The 17437-nt window shown below is 60.8% G+C and overlaps 1 protein-coding gene across 1 annotated transcript; it reads right to left on the bottom strand.

Moving 5' to 3' along the window:
• Positions 1 to 4756: 4756 nt before the first annotated feature.
• On the bottom strand, positions 4757 to 16561 carry TBCB (tubulin folding cofactor B; the record flags this gene model as incomplete). Its single annotated transcript, XM_065737757.1, has 5 exons — positions 4757 to 4926; positions 11191 to 11278; positions 12928 to 13119; positions 14053 to 14149; positions 16347 to 16561. Coding segments are annotated over 5 exons (707 nt in total), but the record flags the coding sequence as incomplete, so codon positions are not given.
• Positions 16562 to 17437: the final 876 nt, after the last annotated feature.

Genomic DNA, 17437 nt, shown 5'->3' with positions numbered 1-17437 from the left:
TGCGCTCCTATATGGTCCGATGGGATCCAAAGTGGTTCATCACTCATCAGATGTGCCCCAACGTTCATCCAACACCACCCAGAGCTCTTCTTCTTCAGTTTAGTGTGGTCCAGTTGTCCAACGTGAGCTCTGATGTGATCTGAGACAGCCCAGGGCTCTCCTGATGCGATCCAGTGTGTTCATGTATGGTCCAGTGGGATCCAGCGTGGTTCGTCACTCATTGAATGCGCCCCAACGTTCATCCAACGCTGCGCAGAGCTCTTCTTGTGGGGTTTGGTGTGGTCCAGTGGTCCAAAGTGAGCTCTGATGCCATCTTCCACTCTTCTGAGAGCTTTCCAAGACGTCCCAGTGCTCATCCGTGCGGTCCAACGCGATCCGAGGTGATGGATGACTCAACCCAACACAGCCCAGCGATCATCCAATGTCACGCAGAGCTCTTGTGGGGTCTCATGGGATCCAGTGCTCATCCATGCGGTCCAACGTGTGATCTGATGTGATCTGAGACAGCCCAGGGCGCTCCTGATGCGATCCAGTGCGCTCCTATATGGTCCGATGGGATCCAAAGTGGTTCATCACTCATCAGATGTGCCCCAGCGTTCATCCAACACCACCCAGAGCTCTTCTTCTTCAGTTTAGTGTGGTCCAGTTGTCCAATGTGAGCTCTGATGTGATCTGAGACAGCCCAGGGCGCTCCTGATGGGATCCAGTGCGCTCCTATATGGTCCAGTGGGATCCATCGTGGTTCGTCACTCATCGAATGCGCCCCAACGTTCATCCAACGCTGCCCAGAGCTCTTCTTGTGGGGTTTGGTGTGGTCCAGTGGTCCAAAGTGAGCTCTGATGCCATCTTCCACTCTTCTGAGAGCTTTCCAAGACGTCCCAGTGCTCATCCGTGCGGTCCAACGCGATCCGAGGTGATGGATGACTCAACCCAACGCGGCCCGGCGATCATCCAACGCTGCGCAGAGCTCTTGTGGGGTCTGATGCGGTCCAACACTCACCCACCACGTCCCATCGCACCCCCCCGGACCCCCACCCCACCCCCGCTTCCACCCAACCCCAAATCGGGGCCGTTGTGCCACGTTTGCCCGTTCGGGCGTTCCTCCCAACGTCGAGCACTTAACGGAGGGGGGGAGCGGAGCGTTCCCCGTTTGATTCGGTGGTTCGATTTTTATTTGTATTATTTTTATTTTTAATTTTCGTTCCGGAAACACTAATATTTGGGGATGGGGGTGGGGATGAGGGGTGGGGGGGGGGGGGGTGGGGTTGGGGGGGGCAAGGTGTGCCGGGGGTGGCTTCAAACTGGATTCGATGGTACCACTGGGAGGGCCCTTTTGGGGCCCCTTCGCACTTTACGGCGCCGTTTCCCCGAAGGTTTGGAGGAAAACAGCCACAATTCCCACCCCTCCCCCCCCCCCAAAAAAAAAGGAAAGGACCCAATGGGGTCGTGGGGTTTGGGGTCTTTGCCACAAAACGCTCTGAAAGGGCTTTTTTGTTTTTATTTTGGGGGGGAGGGGTGGGTTTCTCCACTTTTTCGGCGCTTGAAGACGAAGCGTCGCTGTCTTCATTGGAACTGCAGTTTAGGGGTTATTTTGGGGTTATTGTATTTTTAGGGGGGGTTGTTTTGGGGTTTCGTTTTCATTTGGGATGATTTTGGGGTTATTTGGGGGTTGTTTTGGGGGTTTGTTTTCTTCTGGGGTTATTTGGGGAGTTATTTTTTGTTTTGGGATTATTTTGAGGTTATTTTGGGGGTTATTTTTGGATTCTTTTTCTGGTTATTTTGATATTGAGGGCTATTTGGGATTTATTTCTGGGCTCGTTTTGGGGGGTGATTTAGGGTTATTCTGGGGGTTACTTTGGGTGATGTGGGGGGGGGGGGGTTGGTAGGGAAAATTTCCATTTTTTCAATCACTTTTCTGGTGCTGGAAACAAAAACAGAAAAGGCGAAATAAGCAAAAATAGGCAAAAAAAGTCGCCCCAAAAAGAGCGGGTCCGCACGCGGCCCCACTGCTGCTGCTCTCATTCTCCCTCCCCAGACCCCAAAATGGGGCAGAAAGCGGCGGTTTGGATGATTTCACCGCGTGCTCTGAGCGCCCATTTTGGGGCAGAACATTCATTTATTGGGGATTTTTACGTCTCCCCTCTCCCCCCGTGTTCTCCGTTCTCCTTTTTTTTGGTCGAAATCCCCTTTTTAACGAAGGAGCAGCGGCTCCGGGGGAAAGGGGGGGGGATGGAAATAAATTATTGTCCGTAAAATAAAACTCCGTTTCCTCACCCTCAAAATACACTACAAGAAAAAAATGAGGAAAAATGCCCCCCAAAATTCCTCGCAGCCGCCCCTCCCCCCCCGCTTCCCCTTTAGGAGCTTTTTGGGGCATTTCTTTATGTTCCCCCCCCCAAAAAAAAAAACAAAACATCGGCGTTTGGCAGCAAACGGCACCGATCCCTCTGTAGGATTTCACCTTTTATTTTTATTTTTTAATAATTTTGATTTTTTTTTTGTTTGTTTCCCGCTTCTTTTAAAGACGTTTTTAACACTTTTTGTGGTATTTCCGGGGGCCGATAGTGCATGAGAAGTGTTAACGCTTCGGGGCCGGAGGGGCCCTTTTACTGCTGAATTGAAAGAGGAAAAAGGAAAAAAAAAAAGGAAAAAAGAACAAAAAAAAGGAAGAAAAATAATTGCGCCGCGTTTCGCTGTGTGTCACGCGGCCGTTGGGGCCACGGGAGCTGCTCAGGGATCTGCAGTGGGAATGGGGGGAGGAATAGGGGGGGACTGGGGGCAAAATGGAGGGATCGGGGCGGAGGGGGGACAGGAATTTGGAGTGGAGTGTGGGGATAGCGGGAGAAATGGAGGGGTGATGGGGAAAGGGAAAGTGGAGGGATTTGGGGGGAAATCAGAGGGAATTTGAGTCGGGAGTGCGGGGATAGTGGGAGAAATTGAAAGGTGGGGGGGGGTAATGTGGGGAAAAAATGGATTTCAGGGGAAGGAGTGAGGGAATTTAGGGATTCGGATTGGGAGGTTGGGGAAATGGGAACTGGGGGCAAAATGGAGGGATCGGTGGGGAGGGAGGTGAAGAATTTGGAGTGGAGTGTGGGGATAGCGGGAGAAACTGAGGGATGATGGGGAAAGTGGGGGAAAAATTGAGGGATTTTGGATGAAAATCAGAGAATTTAGGAGTTTTGTGGCAATTTGGGGGAAAAAGATGGGAAATCAGGGATTTGTGTCAGGGGAGGTGGAAGATATTGGGAGAAATTGAAGGATTTGGGGGAAAATTAGAGGGATTTTAGGAATGTGGATTGGGAGTAAGGATACTGGGAGAAATTAAGGGATCGTGGGCGAAATTGGGGGAAAAAAATGAGGGATTTGGGGACTTGGGGGGAGAAATGAGTGGGAATTGAGGAATTTGGAGTATGGGGATGTGGGGAGAAAGTGAGGGATTGTGGGTGGATCTGGGGGAAGACCACGGGAGTCGGTGACTTTCAGGAATTCGGGGAATGGGATTTTGGAGGATCCGAGAATTGGAGAATTTGGGGGAAAACGGGGCAAAAAGGCGCCCGGATGTGCCCCGCCCCCACCGCTAAGCCCCTCCCTGCCAAGCCCCGCCCCTCCACAAAGCCCCGCCCCCACTGACACCAACTGCGGCGGAAACGGCGCTTTATTGGGGCGGTGAACCGGAACCGGAAAAGCGCACGGAGCCTGGGTAGGCGTCAGAACCGGAAGCGGTTCCCGAGGCGGAGCCGGAAGCGGAACCGGGCCCGAAGGCGGCCATGCGGACGGTGCTCGGCGCCCGCAGCGTCTGCAGCTGTCGGCGGCCGCGGCGCAGGAGGAGCTCCGCGCGGAGCCGATCCCGGGGCGGCAGCGCAGCGCAGCGGCGGAATTCGGAGCGGATTCGCGCGACGAACCCCGGACGGGCGGCGGCGGCGCGGAGCAGAGCGCGGTACAGCGCCAGAGCCTCACGGCGGAGGTCGCCCCCGGGCATTGGGAACGGCGCTGTGCGGGGAGAGGCGTTAATTGCGTTAATTAATTGCGCGGGGAGGGGGGAGGGGGTGCGGAGCGGCCGCGCTCACCGCTGCGGTACGGCGCTGCCTCACTTCCGCTTCCGGCGCCCCACCCACTGATCGGGGGGAGAGCGCCGCCGGTGGTTGGGGGGGGGGGGGGGTAATGGGGCGGGGCTAAAGCGGAGGCTCCGCCCACAGGTGGGAGGGGTCTGCGGGGCGGGGGAAGCGGAATTAAGCGGAGGGAAACGGGGGAGGGAGAAATCCGTTACGGGAACGGAGGGAAAAAGGTAAAAATCGGGGGGGGGGGGGGGGGAAAGGAAAGGGGAGTGGGGGTGGGAAAGGGGAAAGAAGGCACAAAGGAGAAAAAAGGACGAGAAAAGTGAGGGAGGGGGGGAAAAGAGGAAAGAAAATGGGGGGGGGGGGGGATGGAAGGAAACGGAGGGGAGAAATGGAAGGAAATGGAAAGGAAAAATGGAAGGAAATGGAGGGAAAAGGGGATCTGGGGCTGCACAAAATGGGGCAGGGAGGAAAAGGGAAGAAAGGAGAGGGGGGAGGAGGAAAAAAGGGGAAAAATGGCAGGAGATGGAGGAAAAAGGGGACCTGGGGCAGAAAGCGGTGGTTTTGGGGCCAGAAATGGCAGTTTTGGGGCGCAGGGCCCCGCTGCCATCCCACCCCCCCCAAAAAAAAAAAACCCCAGAAAGTGCCGATTTGGGGCAGAAGAAATAAATCCCCCGCGAGGAATGAAAAAGCGGAGGCGGTGTCGCTCCAAAATCCCTTTTTTTTGGGGCCTTTTTGCCCCCAAATTCCGACCCCTCAGAGCTCATCCAACCCGTCGTCCTCTTCGGGGAAGTCCCCGACGGTGACGCGCTGCGGTCGCACGAAGGCCCCGTACCGCTCCGGGCACTCGAAGTAGCGGCGCCCGTTGACGCTGTGGGGACGAAGGGGACATTTGGGGACATCTGCGGTCACTTTGGGACAATTGAGGGCACCTACGGGCACCTGGGGATGCTTTGGGGCCATTTAGGGACACCTGGGGACACTTTGGGACATGTAGGGATGCTTTAGGACCACTTAGGGACCCCTGGGGACCATTTAGGGACACCTGGGGACATCTGGGACATATAGGGATGCTTTAGTACCATTTAGGGACCCCTGGGGACATGTAGGGTTGTTTTGGGACCATTTAGGGACACCTGGGGACATGTAGGGGTGTTTTGGGACCATTTAGGGACACCTGGGGACATGTAGGGGTGTTTTGGGACCATTTAGGGACACCTGGGGACACTTTGGGACATATAGGGATGCTTTAGGACCACTTAGGGACCCCTGGGGACATGTAGGGGTGCTTTGGGACCATTTAGGGACACCTGGGGACCATTTAGGGGCACCTGGGACATGTAGGGATGCTTTAGGGGCACCTGGGGACATGTAGGGGTGTTTTGGGACCATTTAGGGACCCCTGGGGACATGTAGGGGTGTTTTGGGACCATTTAGGGACCCCTGGGGACATGTAGGGGTGTTTTGGGACCATTTAGGGACCCCTGGGGACACTTTGGGACATATAGGGATGCTTTAGGACCATTTAGGGACCCCTGGGGACATGTAGGGGTGCTTTGGGACCATTTAGGGACACCTGGGGACCATTTAGGGGCACCTGGGACATGTAGGGGTGTTTTGGGACCATTTAGGGACACCAGGGGACACTTTGGGACGTGTAGGGATGCTTTGGGACCATTTAGGGACACCTGGGGACCATTTAGGGATGCTTTGGGACCATTTAGGGACATCTGGGACATGTAGGGATGCTTTAGGACCATTTAGGGACCCCTGGGGACCTGTAGGGGTGCTTTGGGACCATTTAGGGGCACCTGGGGCCATCTGGGACATATAGGGATGCTTTAGTACCATTTACGGACCCCTGGGGACATGTAGGGATGTTTTGGGACCATTTAGGGACCCCCGGGGACATGTAGGGGTGTTTTGGGACCATTTAGGGACACCTGGGGACATGTAGGGGTGTTTTGGGACCATTTAGGGACACCTGGGGACACTTTGGGACATATAGGGATGCTTTAGGACCACTTAGGGACCCCTGGGGACATGTAGGGGTGCTTTGGGACCATTTAGGGACACCTGGGGACCATTTAGGGGCACCTGGGACATGTAGGGATGCTTCAGGACCATTTAGGGGCACCTGGGACATGTAGGGATGCTTCAGGACCATTTAGGGACCCCTGGGGACCTGTAGGGGTGTTTTGGGACCATTTAGGGATACCAGGGGACACTTTGGGACGTGTAGGGATGCTTTGGGACCATTTAGGGACACCTGGGGACCATTTAGGGGTGCTTTGGGACCATTTAGGGACACCTGGGGACCTGTAGGGGTGCTTTGGGACCATTTAGGGGCACCTGGGGCCATCTGGGACATATAGGAATGCTTTAGGACCATTTAGGGACACCTGGGGACACTTTGGGACATATAGGAATGCTTTGGGACCATTTAGGGACCCCTGGGGACATGTAGGGGTGTTTTGGGACCATTTAGGGGCACCTGGGGACATATAGGGATGCTTTAGTACCATTTAGGGACCCCTGGGGACATGTAGGGGTGTTTTGAGACCATTTAGGGACCCCTGGGGACTTGTAGGGGTGTTTTGGGACCATTTAGGGACACCTGGGGACACTTTGGGACATATAGGGATGCTTTAGGACCATTTAGGGACCCCTGGGGACATGTAGGGGTGCTTTGGGACCATTTAGGGACACCTGGGGACCATTTAGGGACACCTGGGGACCATTTAGGGACATCTGGGACATGTAGGGATGCTTTAGGACCATTTAGGGACCCCTGGGGACCTGTAGGGGTGCTTTGGGACCATTTAGGGGCACCTGGGGCCATCTGGGACATATAGGAATGCTTTAGGACCATTTAGGGACACCTGGGACATATAGGGATGGTTTAGGACCATTTAGGGACACCTGGGACATATAGGGATGGTTTAGGACCATTTAGGGACGCCTGGGGACACTTTGGGACATGTAGGGATGCTTCAGGACCATGTAGGGGCACCTGGGGACCATTTAGGGGTGCTCTGGGACCATTTAGGGGCACCTGGGGACCATTTAGGGGCACCTGGGACATATAGGGATGCTTTAGTACCATTTAGGGACCCCTGGGGACGTGTAGGGGTGTTTTGGGACCATTTAGGGACACCTGGGACATGTAGGGATGCTTTAGGACCATTTAGGGACCCCTGGGGCCATCTGGGACATGTAGGGATGCTTTGGGGCCATTTAGGGACACCTGGAGATGCTCTGGGATCATTTAGGGACACGTGGGGACAATCTGGGACCATTTAGGGTCACGTAGAGATGCTTTGTGGCCATCTAGGGACACCTGGGGACATTTGGGGCCACGTAGGGACACTTTGGGGACCACCAGGGACCCATGAGGACCTTAGGGGTCACTGGAGGACCATGGGGACACCCTGAATGGTGTTGGGGGTCAGTGGGACCCACGGGGACATTTGGGGACACCCTGAATGGTGTTGGGGGTCAGTGGGACCCACGGGGACACCTGGGGACACCCTGGCGTCGTGTTGGGGGTCAGTGGGACCCACGGGGACACCTGGGGACACCCTGGCGTCGTGTTGGGGGTCAGGGGGGACCCACGGGGACATTTGGGGACACCCTGGCATCGTGCTGGGGGTCAGCGGGGACCCACGGGGACATTTGGGGACACCCTGGCATCGTGTTGGGGGTCAGTGGGACCCACGGGGACATTTGGGGACACCCTGAATGGTGTTGGGGGTCAGTGGGACCCACGGGGACACCTGGGGACACCCTGGCGTCGTGTTGGGGGTCAGGGGGGACCCATGGGGACATTTGGGGACACCCTGGCGTCGTGTTGGGGGTCAGTGGGACCCACGGGGACATTTGGGGACACCCTGAATGGTGTTGGGGGTCAGGGGGGACCCACGGGGACATCTGGGGACACCCTGGCGTCGTGTTTGGGGGTCAGTGGGACCCATGGGGACATTTGGGGACACCCTGAATGGTGTTGGGGGTCAGGGGGGACCCACGGGGACACCTGGGGACACCCTGGCGTCGTGTTGGGGGTCAGTGGGACCCACGGGGACATTTGGGGACACCCTGAATGGTGTTGGGGGTCAGGGGGGACCCACGGGGACATTTGGGGACACCCTGGCATCGTGCTGGGGGTCAGTGGGACCCACGGGGACATTTGGGGACACCCTGAATGGTGTTGGGGGTCAGGGGGGACCCACGGGGACACCTGGGGACACCCTGGCGTCGTGTTGGGGGTCAGTGGGGACCCATGGGGACATTTGGGGACACCCTGGCATCGTGTTGGGGGTCAGGGGGGACCCACGGGGACATTTGGGGACACCCTGGCGTCGTGTTGGGGGTCAGGGGGGACCCACGGGGACATTTGGGGACACCCTGGCATCGTGCTGGCGGTCAGCGGGGACCCACGGGGACATTTGGGGACACCCTGGCATCGTGTTGGGGGTCAGTGGGACCCACGGGGACATTTGGGGACACCCTGAATGGTGTTGGGGGTCAGGGGGGACCCACGGGGACACCTGGGGACACCCTGGCGTCGTGTTGGGGGTCAGTGGGGACCCATGGGGACATTTGGGGACACCCTGGCATCGTGTTGGGGGTCAGGGGGGACCCACGGGGACATTTGGGGACACCCTGGCGTCGTGTTGGGGGTCAGGGGGGACCCACGGGGACATTTGGGGACACCCTGGCATCGTGCTGGGGGTCAGCGGGGACCCACGGGGACATTTGGGGACACCCTGGCATCGTGTTGGGGGTCAGTGGGACCCACGGGGACATTTGGGGACACCCTGAATGGTGTTGGGGGTCAGGGGGGACCCACGGGGACACCTGGGGACACCCTGGCGTCGTGTTGGGGGTCAGTGGGGACCCATGGGGACATTTGGGGACACCCTGGCATCGTGTTGGGGGTCAGGGGGGACCCACGGGGACATTTGGGGACACCCTGGCGTCGTGTTGGGGGTCAGGGGGGACCCACGGGGACATTTGGGGACACCCTGGCATCGTGCTGGGGGTCAGCGGGGACCCACGGGGACATTTGGGGACACCCTGGCATCGTGTTGGGGGTCAGTGGGACCCACGGGGACATTTGGGGGACACCCTGAATGGTGTTGGGGGTCAGTGGGACCCACGGGGACACCTGGGGACACCCTGGCGTCGTGTTGGGGGTCAGTGGGACCCACGGGGACATTTGGGGACACCCTGAATGGTGTTGGGGGTCAGGGGGGACCCACGGGGACACCTGGGGACACCCTGGCGTCGTGTTGGGGGGTCAGTGGGACCCACGGGGACATTTGGGGACACCCTGAATGGTGTTGGGGGTCAGGGGGGACCCACGGGGACATTTGGGGACACCCTGGCATCGTGCTGGGGGTCAGTGGGACCCACGGGGACATTTGGGGACACCCTGAATGGTGTTGGGGGTCAGGGGGGACCCACGGGGACACCTGGGGACACCCTGGCGTCGTGTTGGGGGTCAGTGGGGACCCATGGGGACATTTGGGGACACCCTGGCATCGTGTTGGGGGTCAGGGGGGACCCACGGGGACATTTGGGGACACCCTGGCGTCGTGTTGGGGGTCAGGGGGGACCCACGGGGACATTTGGGGACACCCTGGCATCGTGCTGGGGGTCAGCGGGGACCCACGGGGACATTTGGGGACACCCTGGCATCGTGTTGGGGGTCAGTGGGACCCACGGGGACATTTGGGGACACCCTGAATGGTGTTGGGGGTCAGGGGGGACCCACGGGGACACCTGGGGACACCCTGGCGTCGTGTTGGGGGTCAGTGGGGACCCATGGGGACATTTGGGGACACCCTGGCATCGTGTTGGGGGTCAGGGGGGACCCACGGGGACATTTGGGGACACCCTGGCGTCGTGTTGGGGGTCAGGGGGGACCCACGGGGACATTTGGGGACACCCTGGCATCGTGCTGGGGGTCAGCGGGGACCCACGGGGACATTTGGGGACACCCTGGCATCGTGTTGGGGGTCAGTGGGACCCACGGGGACATTTGGGGACACCCTGAATGGTGTTGGGGGTCAGGGGGGACCCACGGGGACACCTGGGGACACCCTGGCGTCGTGTTGGGGGTCAGTGGGGACCCATGGGGACATTTGGGGACACCCTGGCATCGTGTTGGGGGTCAGGGGGGACCCACGGGGACATTTGGGGACACCCTGGCGTCGTGTTGGGGGTCAGGGGGGACCCACGGGGACATTTGGGGACACCCTGGCATCGTGCTGGGGGTCAGCGGGGGACCCACGGGGACATTTGGGGACACCCTGGCATCGTGTTGGGGGTCAGTGGGACCCACGGGGACATTTGGGGACACCCTGAATGGTGTTGGGGGTCAGGGGGGACCCACGGGGACACCTGGGGACACCCTGGCGTCGTGTTGGGGGTCAGTGGGGACCCATGGGGACATTTGGGGACACCCTGGCATCGTGTTGGGGGTCAGGGGGGACCCACGGGGGACATTTGGGGACACCCCTGGCGTCGTGTTGGGGGTCAGGGGGACCCACGGGGACATTTGGGGACACCCCTGGCATCGTGCTGGGGGGTCAGCGGGGACCCACGGGGACATTTGGGGACACCCTGGCATCGTGTTGGGGGTCAGTGGGACCCCACGGGGACATTTGGGGACACCCTGAATGGTGTTGGGGGTCAGTGGGACCCACGGGGACACCTGGGGACACCCTGGCGTCGTGTTGGGGGTCAGTGGGACCCACGGGGACATTTGGGGACACCCTGAATGGTGTTGGGGGGTCAGGGGGGGACCCACGGGGACATCTGGGGGACACACCTGGCGTCGTGTTGGGGGTCAGTGGGACCCCATGGGGACATTTGGGGACACCCTGAATGGTGTTGGGGGGTCAGTGGGGACCCACGGGGACATCTGGGGACACCCTGGCGTCGTGTTGGGGGTCAGGGGGGGACCCACGGGGACATTTGGGGACACCCTGGCATCGTGTTGGGGGTCAGTGGGACCCACGGGGACATTTGGGGACACCCTAGCATCATGTTGGGGGTCAGGGGGGACCCACGGGGACATTTGGGGACACCCTGAATGGTGTTGGGGGTCAGTGGGGACCCACGGGGACACGTGGGGTCCCTCACCCTGCCGTCGTGCTTGCCCACGGGTTCATCGTAGCGGACCCCGACCCAATGCCCGGGTTTGAAATCGGTCAGCCCTGTGGGGAAGGGGGGGGGAGGGGGAGGGGAGAGGAGAGAGAGGGGGGAGGGGAAGGGGAGGGGGAGGGGTTGGTTGGTTGGTTGGTTAGGGGGGGGACTGGTTGGTTGGGGGGGGTTTGGTTTGGGGGGGGGTTGGTTGGTTGGGTAGGGATGGTTGGCTGGTTGGTTAGGGGGGGTTGGTTGGTTGGTTGGTTGGGGGGGTGCATTGGTTGGTTGGGGGGGGTTGGTTTTGGGGGGGTTGGTTGGTTGGTTGGGTAGGGATGGTTGGTTGGGGGGGTTGGATGGTTAAGGAGGGTTGGTTGGTTGGTTAGGGGGGGGTTGGTTGGGTGGGGGGTTGTTTTGGGGGGGGTTGGTTGGTTGGTTGGGTAGGGATGGTTGGTTGGGGGGGTTGGATGGTTAAGGAGGGTTGGTTTTGTTGGTTAGGGGGGGATTGGTTGGTTGGGGGGGGGTTGGTTGGGTTGGTTGGTTAGGGGGGGGTTGTGGTTTGGGGGGGGGTTGGTTGGGGGGGGGTTGGTTGGTTGGCTGGGTAGGGATGGTTGTTGGTTAGGGGGGGATTGGTTGGTTGGGGGGGGTTGGTTGGTTGGTTGGTTAGGGATGGTTGGTTGGGGGGGTTGGATGTTTAAGGAGGGTTGGTTGGTTAGGGGGGGATTGGTTGGGTGCGGGGGTTGGTTTGGGGGGGAGGGGTTGGTTGGTTGGGGGGGTTTGGTTAGCTGGTTGGATAGGGATGGTTGTTTGGGGGGGTTGGATGGTTAAGGAGGGTTGGCTGGTTGGTTAGGGGTGTTGGTTGGTTGGTTGGTTGGGGGGGGTTGGTTGGTTGGGTAGGGATGGTTGGTTGGGTAGGGAGGGTTGGCTGGTTGGTTAGGGGGGTTGGTTGGTTGGATGGATGCTTAGGAAGGACTGGTTGGTTGGTAGGTTGGTTAGGAAGGTTGGCTGGTTAGGGGAGGTTGGTTGGCTGGTTAGGAATGGTTGGTTGGTTGGCTGGTTACGGGGTTGGTTGGTTGGGTGGTTATGGGGGGGTTGGTTGGTTGGCTGGTTAAGGGAGTTTGCTGGTTAGGGGGGTTGGTTGGTTAGGAAGGGTTGGCTGGCTGGTTAGGGGGTTGGTTGATTGGCTGGTTAGGGGGGTTTGGTTGTCTGGTTAGGGGGGTTGGTAGGCTGGCTGGTTAGGGGAGTTGGCTGGCTGGTTAGGGGGGTTGTCCGGTTAGGGGGGTTGGTTGGTTGGCTGGTTATGGGGGTTGGTTGGTTAGTAAGGGTTGGTTGGTTAGTAAGGGTTGGCTGGCTGGTTAGGGGAGTTGGCTGGCTGGCTGGTTACGGGGGTTGGTTGGTTAGGAAGGGTTGGTTGGCTGGTTAGGGGGGTTGGCTGGCTGGTTACGGGGGCTGGTTGGTTAGGAAGGGTTGGCTGGCTGGCTGGTTAGGGGGGTTGGTTGGTTAGGAAGGGTTGGTTGGCTGGTTAGGGGGGTTGGTTGGTTAGGAAGGGTTGGTTGGCTGGTTAGGGGGGTTGGCTGGCTGGTTAGGGGGGCTGGTTGGTTAGGAAGGGTTGGTTGGCTGGTTAGGGGGGGTTGGCTGGCTGGCTGGTTACGGGGGTTGGTTGGTTAGGAAGGGTTGGTTGGTTGGTTAGGAAGGGTTGGTTGGCTGGTTAGGGGTGCCGTACCCACGTAGGCGATGGTGGCTTTGTGTCCGGGCTGCCCGGGGAGCCGCACCATGCAGCGTGAGCCCGGGCTCATGGCGGCCGCCAGCGCCGCGTCCCGCGCCCGCCGCTCCTCCTCCTCCTCCACGCGCTGACGCTCCGCGGCCGCATCGAAACGGCCCCAGCGCCGCTGGCGGAGGAACGAACGCACCGAGTCTGCGGGGACGGGGCCGTGAGGGACACCGTGGGGTGGGGGGGGACAGCGGGGACGCCGTGGGGACGGGGGGGGATGGGGTGGCACCAGGAAGGGGACACTACGGGGATTGGGTGGCACTGGGGGGACACTACGGGGATGGGGTGGCACTGAGGGGACACTATGGGATAGGGGGGGATGGGGAGGATGCTATGGGGACGGGGGGGATGGGGTGGCACCAGGAAGGGGACACTGGGGATTGGATGGCATTGGGGGGACACTATGGGGACAGGGAGGGATGGGGTGGCACTTGGAAGGGGACACTATGGGGTGGGGTGGCACTGGGGGGACACTATGGGGACGGGGGGGATGGGGTGGCACCTGGAAGGGGACACTATGGGGATGGGTGGCACTGAGGGGACACTATGGGGATTGGGGGGGGATGGGGTGGCACCTGGAAGGGGACACTATAGGGATTGGATGGCACTGAGGGGACACTATGGGGATAGGGGGGTCGGGGGGGGGGACACAAGGGGGACAGGGAGGGATGGGATGGCACCAGGAAGGGGACACTATGGGGATGGGTGGCACTGGGGGGACACTATGGGGACTGGGTGGCACTGGGGGGATACTATGGGGATGGGGAGGGCTGGGGGGGCATTAGAGGGTGGGGGGGGACACAATGGGGGTGGGGTGGTGGCACTTTTTGGGGACAGCGAGGGCCTGGGGTGGCAATTGGGGGGACACCAAGGGGGGAGGGGGGTACTGCTGGGGGGCAGAGAGGGATGGGGGGGGCATGTGGGGACAGGGGTGGCACTGCTGGGGGGGGGGGACACGATGAGGATGAGGACAGTGACACTTCTGGAGGGGGGGGAGGGGAAATGACACAAAGGGACACGGTGGTGACATTGTGGGGACACACGGGGGGGGCAGGGGGGGTCACACACGTGTGTCACCTGTGCGCTTGTCGTAGTCGCTGTCGGCCATCTCATATTTGGGGACCTGGGACACGTCCTCAAACTGCCCCACGCGGCCCCCGCTGCGGTCGATCACCTGCGGGGACAACGGGGGACAATCGGGAGTGGGGGGGGGGGAGGGGGGAGCGCGGGGATGGGGACACCGGGGGGGATGAAGGGACATTTGGGGACATCTGCGGTCACTTTGGGGCAATTGAGGGCACCTACGGGCACCTGGGGACGCTTTGGGGCCATTTAGGGACACCTGGGGACACCTGCAGGTGCTTTGGGACCATTTAGGGACACCTGGGGACCATTGAGGGACACCTGGGACCATTTAGGGACACCTGGGGACAATCTGGGACCATTGAGGGACACATGGGGACAATCTGGGACCATTGAGGGACGCTTTGGGACCATTTAGGGACACTTTGGGACACCTGGAGATGCTTTGGGATCACTTAGGGACAATTTAGGGACATTTAGGATCATTTAGGGACACCTGGAGATGCTCTGGGACCATTTTGGGACAATTTAGGGACACTTTGGGACACCTGGAGATACTGGGACCATTTTGGGACACTTCGGGACAATTTAGGGACATCTGGGGACATTTAGGACCATTTAGGGACATTATGGGGACACCAGGAGATACTGGGACCATTTAGGGACACCTGGAGATGCTCTGGGACCATTTTGGGACACTTCGGGACAATTTAGGGACATCTGGGGACATTTAGGACCATTTAGGGTCATGTGGAGATACTTTAGGGCCATTTAGGGACACTTTGGGACACCTGGAGATGCCCTGGGATCATTTAGGGACACTTTGGGACCATCTGGGGACACCTGGAGACGCTCTGGGGTCACTAGAGGACCATGGGGGGGCCAGGGGGGGGGAGGGGGACTGTGGGGTTGGGGACACCGAGGACGGTGCCTGGGACACCAGGGGACACAGTGGGGACGGGATGGGACACTGAGGGCACCAGGGATGGGGTTTGGGGACATCGGGGGCGCATTGGGGGTCACCGAAGATGGGGTTGAAGGATGGGTTGGGGACACCGGGGACATTTGGGGCACGGTCTGGGTCAGGCAGGGGACGTTTGGTGGGGACATTGGGGCCACGGGGACATTTGGGGACACCACGAGTACACTGAGGACAACGGGGGTGGAGTGTGGGGACACTGGGGATGCATTGGGGTTTGGGGACATTTGGGGACACGGGGATGGGGGAAGAGGGTGTGGGGACCCCCTGGAGACATTTGGGGACACGGGGATGGGGTGTGGGGACACACTGGGGACACTAAGGGTGTTTTGGGGACCCTGGGGGGATACTGGGGACACCAAAGCCACACTGGCTCCATGGAGACATATGGGGGGGGGGAGGGGAGGGGCAGGAGGACCCCCCCTCTCCCGTTGGGGACACGGGGAGGGGATATTGGGGGGACGTTGGGGGGACACAATGAGGACGTTGGGGGGGGATGCTGGGGGGCACACGATGGGGACGTTGGGGGGGGATGTTGGGGGACACATGATGGGGACATTGGGGGGACATGACAGGGATGTTGGGGGGGGACGTTGGGGGGACACGATGGGGACGTTGGGAGGGACATTGGGGGGACACGATGGGGGGACACGATGGGGATGTTGGGGGACACGATGGGGGGGACACGATGGGGGGACACGATGGGGACACGATGGAGACGTTGGGGAGACACGATGGGGACATTGGGGGGACACGATGGCGGGACACGATGGGGACGTTTGGGGGGGACATTGGGGGGACACGATGGGGACATTGGGGGGACGTTGGGGGGGACACGATGGGGGGACACAATGGGGACATTGGGGGGACGTTGGGGGGACACGATGGGGACACTGGGGGGACACGATGGGGACGTTGGGAGGGACATTGGAGGGACACGATGGGGGGACACAATGGGGACATTGGGGGGACGTTGGGGGGACACGATGGGGACACTGGGGGGACACGATGGGGACGTTGGGAGGGACATTGGGGGGACACGATTGGGACATTGGGGGGACACGATGGGGGGACACAATGGGGACATTGGGGGGACGTTGGGGGGACACGATGGGGACACTGGGGGGACACAATGGGGACGTTGGGAGGGACGATGGGGGGACACGATGGGGACATTGGGGGGACGTTGGGGGGGGACAATGGAGACGTTGGGAGGATACGATGGGGACATTGGGAGGATATTGGGGGGACATTGGGAGGATATTGGGGGGACGTTGGGGACTTTGAGGGGGGGGCGGCGGTGACGCACGTGGAGTTGGCAGCCGTCGCTGACGGGGAAGGCGCGGAGCGGAGCGTGGTCGGGCTGCAGCAGCGCCAGCACTTCCCCGCCCGCCCCGCGCAGCTCCACCTCCATCCGCTGCGCCGCCGTCCCCACCACCAGCTCCAGCCTGCGCTGCGGGGACACACCGCGTCCGGGGGGCTCAGCGACGGCCTCCGAGGGCACCCCACAGACCCACGGGGTCCCTCAGAGCCCCCCAGGGTCCTACGGGGGTCATGCAGGGGTCCTAAGGGGTCCCCCAGAGCCCCCCAGGGTCCTACGGGGTCATGCAGGGGTCCTAAGGGGTCCCCCAGAGCCCCACAGGGTCCCCCATGGCCCCACAGGGTCCTACGGGGTCATGCAGGGGTCCTAAGGGCTCCCACAGGGTCCTACAGGGTCAGGCACGGGGCCTGCAGGGTTCCCCCACAGACCCACGGGGTCCTAAGGGGTCCCCCAGAGCCCCACAGGGTCCCCCATGGCCCCACAGGGTCCTACAAGGTCATGCAGGGGTCCTAAAGGGTCCCCCAGAACTCCACAGGGTACCCCAGAGCCCCATAGGGTCCTACAGGGTCATGCAGGGGTCCTAAGGGGTCCCCCAGAACCCCACGGGGTCCCTCAGAGCCCCCCAGGGTCCTACGGGGTCATGCAGGGGTCCTAAGGGGTCCCCCAGAGCCCCACAGGGTCCTACGGGGTCAGGCACGGGGTCCTAAGGGGTCCCCCAGAGCCCCACAGGGTCCTACGGGGTCAGGCACGGGGCCTGCGGGATCCCCCACAGACCCACGGGCTCCTACGGGGTCCCCCAGAGCCCCACAGGGTCCTACAAGGTCATGCAGGGGTCCTAAGGGCTCCCACAGGGTCCTACAGGGTCAGGCACGGGGCCTGCAGGGTTCCCCCACAGACCCACGGGGTCCTACAGGGGTCCCCCAGAGCCCCACAGGGTCCTACGGGGTCATGCAGAGGTCCTAAGGGGTACCCCAGAACTCCACAGGGTCCTACGGGGTCATGCAGGGGTCCTAAGGGGTACCCCAGAACCCCACAGGGTCCTATGGGGTCAGGCACGGGGCCTGTGGGGTCCCCCACAG

This window comes from Cyrtonyx montezumae, unplaced genomic scaffold (genome assembly GCF_038088225.1).
Source record: "Cyrtonyx montezumae isolate F1298 unplaced genomic scaffold, pur_monq_1.0 scaffold_201, whole genome shotgun sequence".
Lineage (NCBI taxonomy): Eukaryota > Metazoa > Chordata > Aves > Galliformes > Odontophoridae > Cyrtonyx > Cyrtonyx montezumae.
The sequence above is the reverse complement of the archived record's forward strand: the minus strand, read 5'-3'. Positions and strand labels throughout refer to the sequence as shown.